At 30.0% G+C, this 14,243-nt stretch overlaps 1 protein-coding gene across 1 annotated transcript in view; it reads left to right on the top strand.

Moving 5' to 3' along the window:
* LOC113376043 (fibrillin-2-like) overlaps nt 1–14,243 on the top strand; it is a 138,361-nt gene that overhangs the window by 85,330 nt on the left and 38,788 nt on the right. The window contains 2 exon segments of the mRNA XM_026615973.1: nt 5,073–5,295; nt 10,234–10,381. Of these exon segments, the coding sequence (XP_026471758.1) occupies nt 5,073–5,295; nt 10,234–10,381 (371 nt within the window).

Genomic DNA, 14,243 nt, shown 5'->3' with positions numbered 1-14,243 from the left:
AATATATTTTAACTAGAAAATTTGAACTGAAAAATTGTGCATATAAGTTTTTAGCTCACAAATAAACCTCCTCCCCCGCTCTCCCAACATTCTAATCCGTCCCTTAAGGCACTATGCCATACACCACTAGTTTTTTTCTGGTTTTATCAAAACTGGCAAAATTACCATTACCTATAAAACGAAGATTAGCCAAATTTAGACAGTGAATTAATCACTGACTTATTGAATAGAACCAAAATCATATAGTTTACAGATATTCCATAATGTTAGTTATAAACTGAAGATACAGTGCTTTGCATTTTATTACTCTACAAATAATCGTAAAATTGCTTTTATAAAATATATATAATATTTATCAAGATCCAATAACATGTGCAAATTTTAGATATTTATCTCAAGTGGAGCTTTACAAGCAACCCATTTCTTTGGTGCTTTTGAGCCATCTGCTGGCTTGAAATAAATTTGCAGAATGTGATTCATTTTACAATCAAAATTTTATGAAATGCAACTTTATATTAACTACTTTTGCATACAGCATATCACTTTTCGAATGCATGATACGAAATATTTTGTTATACATTTTAGATTAACTTCTTGATGAATTAACCTAATGATTTCGGAAACATTGCATTATGAGATAAACTGTTACTTAACTTCCCGTAGGAGAAGTTTATGTTTTCATCAAAAAATCCCATTCGCCAATTTTATGGTTTTTCGACGTTTCAAGCCATTCTAAATCAAATGAGACCAAATTTAGAAAAAGTATGTGTGTATGTGAACAGATTTTTTGCCGTAAATCGACGTTTTCTCAAAAACGGCTGGATCGATTTAAAAAATTTGAAAGCCATTCGAGGTATCTCAATGAGGACTAGCGCTTATCAAATTTACGCGACGATCAGCCAAACCGTTTCTTTGTAAATCGCAGAAAAGTGAAAAATTTCGTCCACGTTTTAGCCCGCAATTCTGAATCGATTTTAAAAAATCAAAAACTGTTCGGAAGATATTAGTTGCGAATGATACTGATTAGTTTTATGCAAAAATCTACCGAGCCGTTTTCTTGTAATTAACTGTTGATAAAAAAAATTTAAGCCGATTTTCATGGAACTTTGTTTGGCGATATATATCATGGTCTTATAGAACTTACTGAAATATTACGACCTTACAACAAGTAGTTTAATTTTAAAAATTTATCAAAGTTTGAGAAAATTAGTAGTTTTTTTTGACGTTTGTTAAAATTAAAATTAGACGATTTACTTGGTATAACGATAGAGTACTTGGTCTTAATGAACGTACTAAATCTTTAAAGTCCTACGGAAACTGGTTCAATTGTAAAAATTATTGATTTTCGAAAACATGCTTTTAGAAAATACTCCGAGTTAACGTGTTCATTCGTTTTCAATTATGTGTAATAAATCAACTCGGAATACTTTTAATCACTCATAAATTAATTTATTTTTTATTGATCAAGTCGATTATTATTTACACATATCGGGAAGTTCATGTAAGTTGCCTCAAGGCAAAATACCAATACCAACAAATTATCTATTTATTTGTTAATGTGATACATAAAAATCACAAGTCTTACATATTAAATTATCAGCAGAATGAGTTTATTGGCTTTAGGACTACCGTACAAAAATTCAACCTGAAAAAATATTGCTTTTTGTGGCGACGGGGACATAAAAAAATATTTGAACTGAATTTTAGGATACAGATTTTATCGGATTTTAGACCTCACTAAAATGCGAAGTTTCAGTGTTTGTTAAAACGCAAACTTATCTAAATTTTAACTGCTACTAATTTGCAATTTAAAATGTTTTGTATATGCAAATATATAACATTGTATTTATATTCAAAGGTTTTGCTCATGCACACATTGATTTTCACTGGAACGTGCCTTTGCATATACAGAAATCATTATTATCATTCACTGCATCCTTTCACACATAAATCCGGAAAATTGATGATTAGCACCATTTCATGTCCGTATTTGATTTGCATTTTGTTATTATTTGCGTTTTAAAATGAATTATTTTATCGACCGTGCTTAATTATTAATAAATATTGACAACAATGAAATGTTTTATAAATGTACATGCATGAGCAATTTGAGTGCACAAAGTTTGATTTGGATTTATCCTTGTACCCATTTTGATATTATTTACTTTGTTTTTTTTGTTGTACATTTTGGTATTGTTTAAATTTTATTCATAGCATAAATTCATACAGAATACGCTTAAATTGAAAAAAAATCTTGATTTTAGAAGTAATATTTTTTTAAATATTCTGATTATATTAGTGAATATGCTTATTGCTTGCACAAATTGCTTATTAAAAATTTAAAAAATTTGCTTTTTACTTACGAATATATCAGTTATACAAATATACGCAATTGTAATCAACTAACAAAAAATTACATCACTATCTTATAAATTCATTTCAATTACCAGTTTTTATATAAATTTACCTTGTGTTTAATTAATAGTATTTTTTCCATCAAGACTTTCAACATGTTTACATAAAATCTCATTATTATTCTAATTTTTTGTATTGAAAATTATCATACAAATCATCTTTATGCTTTTAACATTAAGTATATGGTAGGGCGGGGCACAAAGGTCCACATTGACTTTGAGAACGTATATTATATTATGAAATTTATATTATGAAAACCAATCCAATTATATCACAACAAATAATACATATCAAACAGACAATTATCTGATTATGTTTAGTAAAACTCCAAGCTAACATCGTTGTGGAAATGTATTTTTTTCCTGTTTTTCAAAAATTTGTCACCTGATCTTTTCTACCCCATAGGCGGAGTAAAATGGGACGGCCAGGGGGCTAACAGGTCGAATGTCTTATTTCGAATTTACGAAATAATAGCGACATTATTCAATCAATGCAAAATATAAATTTTATGGTTACATTTTTTACGGAGATAACACTGTAAATAATCTTGATCTGGTATTTCGTCAGAAATATTCATCAACAGAGTTGGAAAATTGCTTTCTTAGTTAATTTACCTATTTATTTACCATATATTATTGTTTACACCTCTGCCAGGATAAAGGTTTAAATGTATCCCTTTTATATATGTTATATAAAAAACTGTTGGATCTAACTTAAAATTTACTATATATTTTATAAAACAAATAAATAAAGTATACTTAAACATTATATCAAGGTTTTGTACCTTGAACTAAATAACAGTGCTTACAACCAAAAAAATTAACAACGAAACAAAATACTTTTGGTATGGATTTTCAAAAATTTCAGTTTATCTTCCGAAAGCGACATCTCAAAAATAAAGGTGATTGTTGGGTATACATCTTTTGCCCTCAACTTTCAAATAATTAATTAAATAAATTAATGTTAAAAATTCTTAACTTTACTTGTTTTTGAGATAACGGTGGTGAACCTTTTTACCCGCGGACCTTTAAGCCCAGCTCTACCCTATATGATATAAATAAATAGAAATCTATTACAACTGCATATAACAATAGAATTAAAGGCAATCATATGCTTTGCTTTGTTTTAACATTCTCATCCAATAATAATAAAACTAGTGGTGCATGGCATCGTGCCTTAAGGCAAATTGCAGGAACTTCCCGTACCGAAAATTAAATTTTTTAAAAAAGCTTTAAAATTCTTTGAAAACTTTGGAAAAAAAATAGATTTTTGAAAGTTTTGAAAAAAAAATAGCTTGAATTCATAGTAACAGTCTAACGGAGAAGCATTGGTATGGAATCCATAGAAATCTAAACAAAATTTGTACTTAGTATTAAAATCTCTATAAAATATCTGTTAATTTGTTGTGCATATGTCTAATGATCATTTTTGACCGCCAAATGACTTTTTTTGGATTTTTTTTTCACTCGATCCTCGAAACCGCTAAACCTGCCCTCCCAAAAATTTGATCAGTTCTTCATTTTGTCAATACAAGTAAAATGTTTTTTGAATTATTGAAATCGGAAGCTCCGTTCTCTCAAAAACTGAATTATCATTTTACTCTTATTGTCAAAATGAATAACTGGTTAATGTTTTGGGAAGAGAGGTGTAGCGGTTTCTCAGATCGAGTAAAAAAGTAAAAAAAAAATGCCATTTTCGAAATGATCATTAGACATGAGATTATCAGATATTTTATAGAGATTTTAATGATAAGTATATATATTTCTAAGGGTTTCATATTAATGTTTTTAAAGCTTTTTTTAAAAAAATTAATTTTAGGTACTGAAAGTTACAGCAATTTGCCTTAAGACACGATGCCATGTATCACGAGTTTGTATTTTTAACTTCACGTAGGGCAAGTTATAGTAATCGCAATAAAATCGAAAATGAAAATTTTTATATATCTTTACGTTTCAAAACCCACTGAACATTTTGGCATACATTAGAAAAAATGGATGTATGTGTGTGTGTAGGTGTGTGTATGTGTGTGTGGGTGTGTGTATGTGTGTGTGTGTGTGCGGATACAAATTTTCGCCGACGATTTCGGGAACACGGATGAAGCGATTTGAAAAACATTCGATTTGTATTGATAAGAAGACGTGCTGATTAGTTTTTGGCATAAGCATGTCCAGCCGTTTCGAAGATACGGGGTAAAAAGTACCAAAAATGGTAACGCAGTTTTTGAGAGAACGGAGCGTCCGATTTTAATCATTCAAAAAACATTTTACTTGTATTGACAAGATGCAGTATTGGTCACATTTTTATGAAGGCAGGTCTAGCGGTTTCGGAGGTCTAGGCGAAGCGGCTCTTACGCGCTTCAATATTTCGTCTCTATGCAGTTAAAGCAGTACGATTGCTTTGAACAAAAGTCCAGAATTTCCAAAATATTTCAAAATAAAACATTTTTTTCGAAAAGTCTTTTTTTTTCAAATAAAGTAAATTTTTGACAAAAATTTATAGTTTCTCAAAAATCTATTTTTTTCAAAAATGTTAATCTTTTAAAAAAAATATATTTTTTGTACAGGAAGTTCCAGCAATTTGCCTTAAGGCACGATGCCATGCGCCCCACTAGTTGTTCACTATATTGCATATTAACATATTTGTTTTTATCGTTTCAGGATTGTTGCGAGGCTTGCAACATCGGGTTGGTAGTGGGTTCGATGGGAGCCGGCTGCAAGCAGGGCTTTTCGTTCGGTGCCGGGACCGACGCCTCGTTCTCGGTTTGCTGCGAGGAGATGGCGAGGAACTTGTCGACTAGCCAGACGTCGACGTACGCGCCGCAGAGCATCGTGGCCACCAGCAAGCCGATGCCCGAAGCCGCGAATGATCTGTCGCCCTTGGGTGAGCGGAAACTCGATTGCGATTCATTATCACGAATTTATTTACTCATGTTCTTTTTAATAACGAACTTTTCTTTATTGTAGAGACACGATAAAGAATTTTTTTTGTGCGTATTTCATTTGACATTCATTTGAAATTGCGTGGGATATTTGGGGTAGATATGGATAATAATTGCTTGTTATTGACATAAATAAGATGTGTTTGTTGAAAAACGGATATAGCAGAAGTTTGTAATAATTTATTTTAAAATTTATAATATCAAGAACAATTTATTTTTATAATAGTATAATTATTAATATTATAGAAATTTATACTATCATACAGTACAGGTAACCCCCGTAGAACACAATACATACTTCTATATCGCGGTTTGAGAATTGAAACTATCTCCTTTGGGGGCGTCTATTAATCACGTGATCGATTTTTTAGGGATTTTTGGACCCCTCCTCCTTCTCGGTGATACGTCGTGATATTTAGAATTACCCCCCCTTCCCCACCAAACATTACGTGTATTTTTAGTTACGTAAAATTTTTTGAATTTACGAAAAAAACGTAAAATTTTTGTTTTTTAAACATTTAGGTAAAAAACAAATACACGTGATATCTCACCAGACCCTTCTCTCCCCCGCGTGATTTTTCGTGTTTTTTTCTCAAACCCCTCCTCCCCCTACAAGCCTCACGTGATTAATGGACGCCCCCTTTATTATAACACGGTACTTTCATAGCAAAGTTTTACTCTACCAGGTATTTCTATATCACGGTTCTAGTATTGAGGCTATCTCCCTTATAACACGGTACTTTTATAGCAATGTTTCACTCAACTAGGGTTTGATAATTGAACAAAACCCTAATAAAATATGAAATATAGTAAAAGCGAACTTTATTTTTTTATTTAATTTTATTTAAGTTCATTTAACGTTAAAATTTAAGTTTTATTTCAGCGCGTACGTTTTGTATATAAAGATATTTTGTACATAAAGATTCTTCAAATAAAATGAGCGCCTAATTTAAAAGGGATCTTTGCAAGCGCATATATCGTACAAAGATCTTTTCAATTAATTCAAGCAATAGAGAATAACAGAAATTTTCCATAAGGTAAAGCAAGTAAAAATTTGTAGATAATAGAGAAAAATGCTATAAGACGAGGATAACTTACCAAATAGAAAACTCTCGCGTTGAATAAGCACATATTGATGACGAATAAAATATTGAGTTATTTTATTTCTTCATATGTATTACTTCTTTAAAAAAAATTATTTATATTCATCTTTAATATAAAAATATATGTAGCATATTTTTAAAATTTTTGGAACCTTATTTTTATATTGGTTATTTGTTTCGTATAACACAGTACTTTTTTGAAATCTAACGTGTTGTAGGGAGGTTACCCGTACAACATAAGTATAGGAATTACTTGACAAATTTTTAAAAAAACTTGTTTCATTATTTATTGTTACATAACATACTTAATGGTTTTGAATCTAATTATATAACCAATAAAAATATATCAAGAATGAAAATTATTTATACATCTAATTTTTACGACGGGTTGTATTAAATTTACAAACTATTAGTTTACACAAAAAAAACATTTTTTTAATTGTTACCCTTTACTATTAGTTTACGGTAAGACGAATTTGAAGGTTGATCTTATACTTTGGTTTTTACATATTGCTTGTTGTAAAAATTTTTTTTGATGACATTTACTGATTATACTTCTACGAAATAAGGATGAACAGATGCAGTAACTATACCTCTACCGAATCTAGTAAAAATAATTCAATAACTGTTGTTCATTATTTCACGATTAATCTTTTTCTAGAAAAATTGCGGTTTTACAACTTACCTTAACCCCTTATTTGGGGATAGTTATTACATCTACTGGGACAAGTAGTGTAACGATAAAAAATCAAATAAAATTAATACCTCTGATAATTTATTCTTTACTTACTTTTAAGGATATAGTGTCTCTTGTAAAAGATAGTATTATGAATCAACGTAAAATAAGACAAATAAAACATATAGTGATTATTTTGCAATTACAAAAATTGTTACACATTTTTAAAGATTGATAATTTTGAAACGCAATATAATATATAAAATTTAAAATAGGTCGATAATAAAAGTGCAAATAGAAATTTTGATAGTACAATTTAATATTACATGTGAAAAATTACGGATGTGTACAGTTCAGTATATTATATTGCTTGGGCCTCTGCGGGACAGTAGCTATGACAATATTATGCAGGACGGTTTATATATACAATTAAGATAAAAAAATATCTACGGTACGGTCCAAATGTTTAATTTGTTTTATTATTTTCAAGGAATAGGGTAAAATATTCTTCTGATTCAGGCATTTTTCATTAAGTGAACATTTGTACTACGATGTAACTTTAAAATGTTTATTCATCTATGCCGATTTCCTTGTTGATATCGGTACGCATACAACGTTGATGCCGGTACGCATACTACGTTGATGCCGGTATGCATACAACGACAGATCTCTATTCACATACACCACGTCTAATCACAAACGATCCGTATAAAAATGATTTCATCAAGAGCGAATGACGAATCATTGGAACTCAGCTCGGCCATAACGCACTTCCGTTAGTCGCGCCTGAAGAAGTTTTACTTAAAAAATTAGGTTCTTGATAGTCGAAAGTTTTATAGATTCTAAATAATGGTTTTAAATAAGTGTTAATTTTTTGTATGATACTATTATATATCTGCAATAGTTAGTTGAGCCAGTTATTAAATTTATTCTCAAAACAGACGGTTGACGGTATCGTTGAAGTTCATAAATCTCATCTTCCGTGCGCTTAAATAACCTCAAAGTCTGCTATATTTCTTCAATTTCAAAATGTTGATTACGCCATAAATATTAAGTGGCACCAAATTAAATTTTCTGTTCCGTTACCGATTCGTTGTCCTCGATGGTCAGATATATACGTGTAGAAAGGTACATGTTTTTCTTGAAATGCCAATCATTCGTCGTTGAATGACGCACGTTGGGACGACGAAATGAGCGACCGCCGAAGAAGCAAAATAAGGGAAATAACACCCCTTGGATTCGGCAAACAGTCCGCTGTGATCGATCGACGTAGTCGCTTCGAGGCGACCAAATAGGCTTTAGTCGCCTTTAGACAACGAAATAGTCTAGTCGGTCACATGTACATAGATAGTTGTTTTAATTAGTAGTCTACTAATTAGTATTTTACTATAATAATGAAATAGAAATTATATTGTAATAAATAGTACGTAGGGCAGTACTGTGTAGAGCAGATTTTTGCCGGTGAACTCTTTGTACAACACGTGCTTCGACAGATGTTGAATTTAATTTAAGAAAAAGAATGTGGAATAAAAAATTTATTTAAAAAGTAAAATAAGCTCTTAACTGGAATTGGTAAAGGTAGTTTACATATATATATATATATATATATATATATATATATATTGTATGATTCTGAATTTGATGTTGACATATGCATTAACAAAGTCTAGTAGTCGGGCATAACATTAATAAAAAACATGAATTTCTTTCAAAAATTTATTTTACATTGATACGTTTCGGCTATAATCCTAGCCTTTATTCAGTGGATACTAAAAATAAAATTAAAAACTAAAACAATTGAATAGAAGTGAAATTTTTTTTAAAAAAATTGTAAATACTTACAATTAGTTATTCTTAGTGTTACATTAGAAGATTTTAATAATCCATGGTATCAGGATCTGGTAATGCACTACACTATGTAATATAAACATTAATCTTGTAATTAAACAATATTTCACAAAATATTAATTTAAAAAAAAGCACAAATAGATAGTGTGTAATATATATGTTGTTCGTAGACTGGTTTAAGATATAATGGAGAATAGACTTTAAAAATATTTTTACCAAGATTCTACACATGTGTGGAACGAATTGCGAATCCTTTGCGCGATTGTTTTTATTGTTTTGTGAGAAATTTGAAATTGCTATGTAAATAAAAGAGGTTTGTGTCTCACAGCCTGTTAAGTTCATTCCGTTTATTAATTGTCTTATTGTTATAAATAGTTGAAAAAGATCTTTTTAAAATTTTTCGTTTAAATAAATTTTGTTCGACTTGTGTTTCAAAGTTCCAATAATGTGGTTCGCAAACATAATTTAATTCAAAAAAATCCCAGACAATTTAAAACTATGCTTGCGGACCACATTTATACTTTAGAACACAATATGGACTTATATATATATATATATATATATAAAATAAAAAGAAAACTAAAAATATGTTTCTTAAAATAAGTTTAATAGAACCATACGTTTCGAGTTTCAATTTGACTCTTCCTTAGTGTCTGTCCACGCAGTCACCATCTACTCTTCCAGGCGTGATAGTCTAAATTATTATACCGAATACTAGTACCCGAAAAAACATGAGAAAAACACCCTCAAAATATACTTTTTAAGGTGCGAAATACTTTTGAACTGGTTACCGCGACTAGACTGTGACAATGACGCTCAACATCTGGCAAGATTGTTATTGTGGCTTTATTTATGATATACAGACGCGGAAACGTTAAACAACTAGCCAATTTTTAAATAAGGCCATTGTGTCATTTTGTCATATATACAATTATATATGTCCATATTTCCTCTATATGTTGTAATACCATTAATTAAAAAAAATCTTCTTAATAATATTATTAAGTTATTTTATGTTTTTAAAATATATGTATAAAAAGTGAAAAATGTTTCAAAAAATGTTACATATTTACAAAGGTTTTTGTATTATTTATCCTGATTTATTCAACTGACAATAAAACTCATTAGAAATTTTCTAAATTTGAATATATTAGTAGTGAACCGTGAAAGCAAAAAATTAAATAAACATTGTTTTTTTTTTTCAAAAATGATCTAAATGAAAAATAATATCTAATTCAGTTACAATTTTTCAGATTTGGGCAATTTGTGCGAAATGTTACCAGGAGAATTATGTGCGCATATTTGTACGCCTGTTCCGGGGTCCTTCGTGTGCGAATGCAGACCAGGATTTAGTTTGATGTCTGATGGAAAATCTTGCCAACAAAGAGAATTACCAGACAGGTAAACCAGCTACTTAATATTTTACTTAAATTTTTGTTATTTAATACTCTTGGTGATACAGAATATAAGTCGACATATAATAATAAAAAGATAATTGACTTTTATTTGCGTTCTCATCATATTGTATATTAACTGATGTTCATTAAATGCTGCTCCCGCATTGGTTTTCTGCGCGTATGATTTTTATCTATCTAGCATAGTAATTAAGCGAGATTGTAAATTGGTATGAGTTAATCATAAAACAGAAAAAGAAGATTTAAATTTATCTTCAATTTGAAATCGGTTTTAATCAAAATTGCTTGAGGGACCGCCTTAGGATGCTCACAAAGAAATTATCACTTGACTTATACTATTACACTACTATGTTAACTTACGATTAGTAATTGTCCAATGGAACTGTTCATTGACTATGTTATAAATCAATGCACCAGTGCTTCCAGCTTGCGGATGTGAAAATCGAATAATATTCTGGAAAATGATCCAAGAAAACTGAAGAAAATATAGAAACTATGAAAATACTGTCAGTGAAAATGTAATTTTATATTAAAATTGTATGTTGTACTTTGAGCGTACGAGCGTATTATGAAATTACTTTGGGCTTCCTAAATTTTATGCTGCCGTAGGATTCTAAAGCTTTAAATTTCATATTAGTACAATACTATACGGTTATTATCTGGAAAGCAAAAAAAAATTGTTTGTATATTAAATCAATATCTTAGGACAAGGAAACAAATTGTTCTGTAAATATTTGACAGTTTTGTGAAGCCATATGCAATTCTATGGCATATGAAAGAGCAGTAAATTGATAATCAATTGTTGAAATCATTATTTATATCAGTTTATTTTTTATATTGGTTACTCTAACAAATGCCCTGAAGAATGAGATTTATATTTTGCAAGGTTTTGATGCGAAATTGTAGTTTAATTATTTAGGTGAAATAAGACAATAATCTCAATCCATCATACTAGCCAAATTCCATGAATATAATATATATTATTAATTCTTCATATGGTAAGTTGCATTTTTTGCATATATTCAAAAAATGTTGTGAGTGTGTTTGTGCGTGTAGTTGTATTTTTGTGTGTTTGGATACAATTTTTCGTCAACGATTTCGAGAGTATTGTCTTATTTCACTCGGTTGATCGGACGGATCAACCGATTTGAATGATTGACAAAATGACCGATTCTTATTGACGGGAAGACGTGCTGATTAGGTTTTGGCAGAGGCAGCTCCAATGTTTTTAATTTTCCGTAGGGTAAGTTATAGTAATCATTCAAAATTCGAAAATGAGCATTTTTTCATATCTTAACGTTTCACAGGTTTCTGAACATTATGGCTTACGTTGTGTATTTGCGTATGCAATATGTATGTATGTATGGATAGAAATTTTCGTCGACGTTTTCAGGAGCACCACTCAACCCATTTGAATTATTTATTCAATTCGATTCCTATAGATAAGGAGACGTCCTGATTAGTTTTTGGCAAAAATTGCTCCAGCTGTTTCGGAGATACGGAGCATGAATGATTCAAAAAATATTCCGCTTGTATTTATGTAATTAGGAATTGATTAAGTTTTTGCAAAGGCAGGTCCAGCGGAGATACAGGAAAAAAGTTTTAAAAAATGACATTTAGCAGTCGAAAATCATATATTTTGTAATTTGAATCAACCGATATGAATTGGAATCAAAAACTTTAAATTTTGAAAAAATTATGAAATAAAATGTTAGTTTTCAAAAAATTTCCAAAATCTAATTTTTCCTTTCTGAGCTTTTAAAAATTTGCGATACGAGAAGCTCCAGCAATTTGCTAGGGAGGTTGATTCTTGGAGATGAAAATGACAAAGTGAATCGGACATCGTATTTCGCCCATACAGTTTATTAATAACTATAAACTCTATTTTATATCATCAATTACTTTCGCTGATTGTATTTTTAGATTTTGATCACTGTAATTCTGGCGACCAATAAAAGTTTATTTTTGCGCGACTGCATTCAATTATTACAATTTCTAAAAATATAACGAGTAGCCAGTCGGAAAATGTACAAAAGTAGTTACAATTGTGGATGACGTACGCATATTCAACGAAGTTCACGCATGCATTATTCAAGACCACGGCACATCACGATGTGCGATAATAATTGTATTTATTAGGCACCCTTGTATCCACTTGAATGTTGACATTTTTTATTTTTGTATCTTATTTAGTACTCCAACATTGTACATGCATCGCATCAATATCAAATTAGATTAGAAATTATTGAATATCATATGAATTCAAGTTAAAAAGAGTAGGATAGGGCGGAGCAAACCGAACCAATTATATCATAACAAATAACACATTTCAAACAAACAATTATCTGACTATGTTCAGCAAAACCCCAGCTAAATCATTGTAGAAACGTGTTTTTTCTGTTTTTTCTCAAAATGTGTCAGCTGCTCCTCTATACCCCATGGTCGGGGTAAAATGCGACAGTCAGGGGTCAAACAGGTCTAATGTATTATTTTTAATTTTAAAGGGATTTTACGAATTAATAGCTACATTATTCAACCAAAGCAAAATACAAATTCCATGGGTACATTTTGTAAAAAGATAACACTGTAACATTGGTCTGGTATTTAATCAATGATATTCATCAGCAGCCTTGGAATAACTATTTAATTAATTTATCTCTAGTAAATTTGCTTTTTTTAACTTAATTTTCTATTTTATTGTTTATCCTTTGCCAGGGTAATGGTTAAGTTGGTGCTTTTTACCCCGCGCACGTGCAAGTACTTACAGAGGTTATATAAAAAAACAGTTGAATCTTTTTTAAAAATAACAATACATCTTATAAAATAGTTAAATAACGTATACATAAAAATTATATTAAGGTCTCGTAAACTAAACAACAGTGCTCACAACCAACAAAACCAACAACAAAAAAAAAAACTCTTGTAATAATTTTCAAACATTGCCGTTCATCTTCTTCAATCATTCACAAAGCAGCGTTGTAGGAATCAAGGTGATGGCTGGTTATACATCTTTTACTTCTACTTTCAAATATTGTCGTTATAAATTTTTTAACTTCACCTGTTTTGAGATATCGGTGGAAGACCTTTTTATTCACGGACCTTTAAGCCCCCGCTCTATTCTATGTTATTTTTAGCAGGGTGAAGACTCTTGCTGGTGGATCCATTAACAAATGAGTTTCTAAAATTTTACCTTATGATATTACATGAAATTCCCTAGGTTGAGTGTCTAAAGCCATGGTTTTCATTTGAAAGTTTCTGATTCGATACCCAACTCGGACAGCCTGATGTCAAGCAGTAGTGACATCGGTTTTTATTTGCTTTTATAGATAGCAATATATTTCCAAGTCTTTGTCCGGCATTGCTGCACCCAATAAAAAGTCATCATTTTTAGAATTTTTAATAATAATAAAATATGCAAATAGATATAGAGCAACCGCTGGGTTGCCATCTATAAAGTCCCCATTACAATAGCACATAAAACTCGTTAAATTCTAATGACTTTAAACAACAAAACAAATAAAAAAAAGTTATGGTGAGTCATAGTAGTTTGTTGCAGAAAAAAAGCTTTATCATCAGCTAAGTTACTTAGATTTTTTTTCCTTTATTTATCCATTTGTTAATAATTAATTAATTAATTATTCAAACTATAATGAAAACTAAGTATTGTATAAGCCGATCTCTTACCTTTTCTTACAGTTTTTGATGCAATTTTTAATTATTAATTATTGTTATATTATAGTCCAGAGTTTTTGTGAATATTTGCAATTCATAAACATCTCAAGGTCGATGAAAATTAAATCTGTAAAAAAAAAATTTTTAGCGCTCAATTTTAATCATCATATAAATTT

The sequence above is a fragment of the Ctenocephalides felis genome, unplaced genomic scaffold (genome assembly GCF_003426905.1).
Source record: "Ctenocephalides felis isolate EL2017-DRISC unplaced genomic scaffold, ASM342690v1 CF-g0.4_SCAFFOLD_01886, whole genome shotgun sequence".
NCBI lineage: Eukaryota > Metazoa > Arthropoda > Insecta > Siphonaptera > Pulicidae > Ctenocephalides > Ctenocephalides felis.
This window is presented reverse-complemented; position numbering and strand designations above follow the sequence as displayed.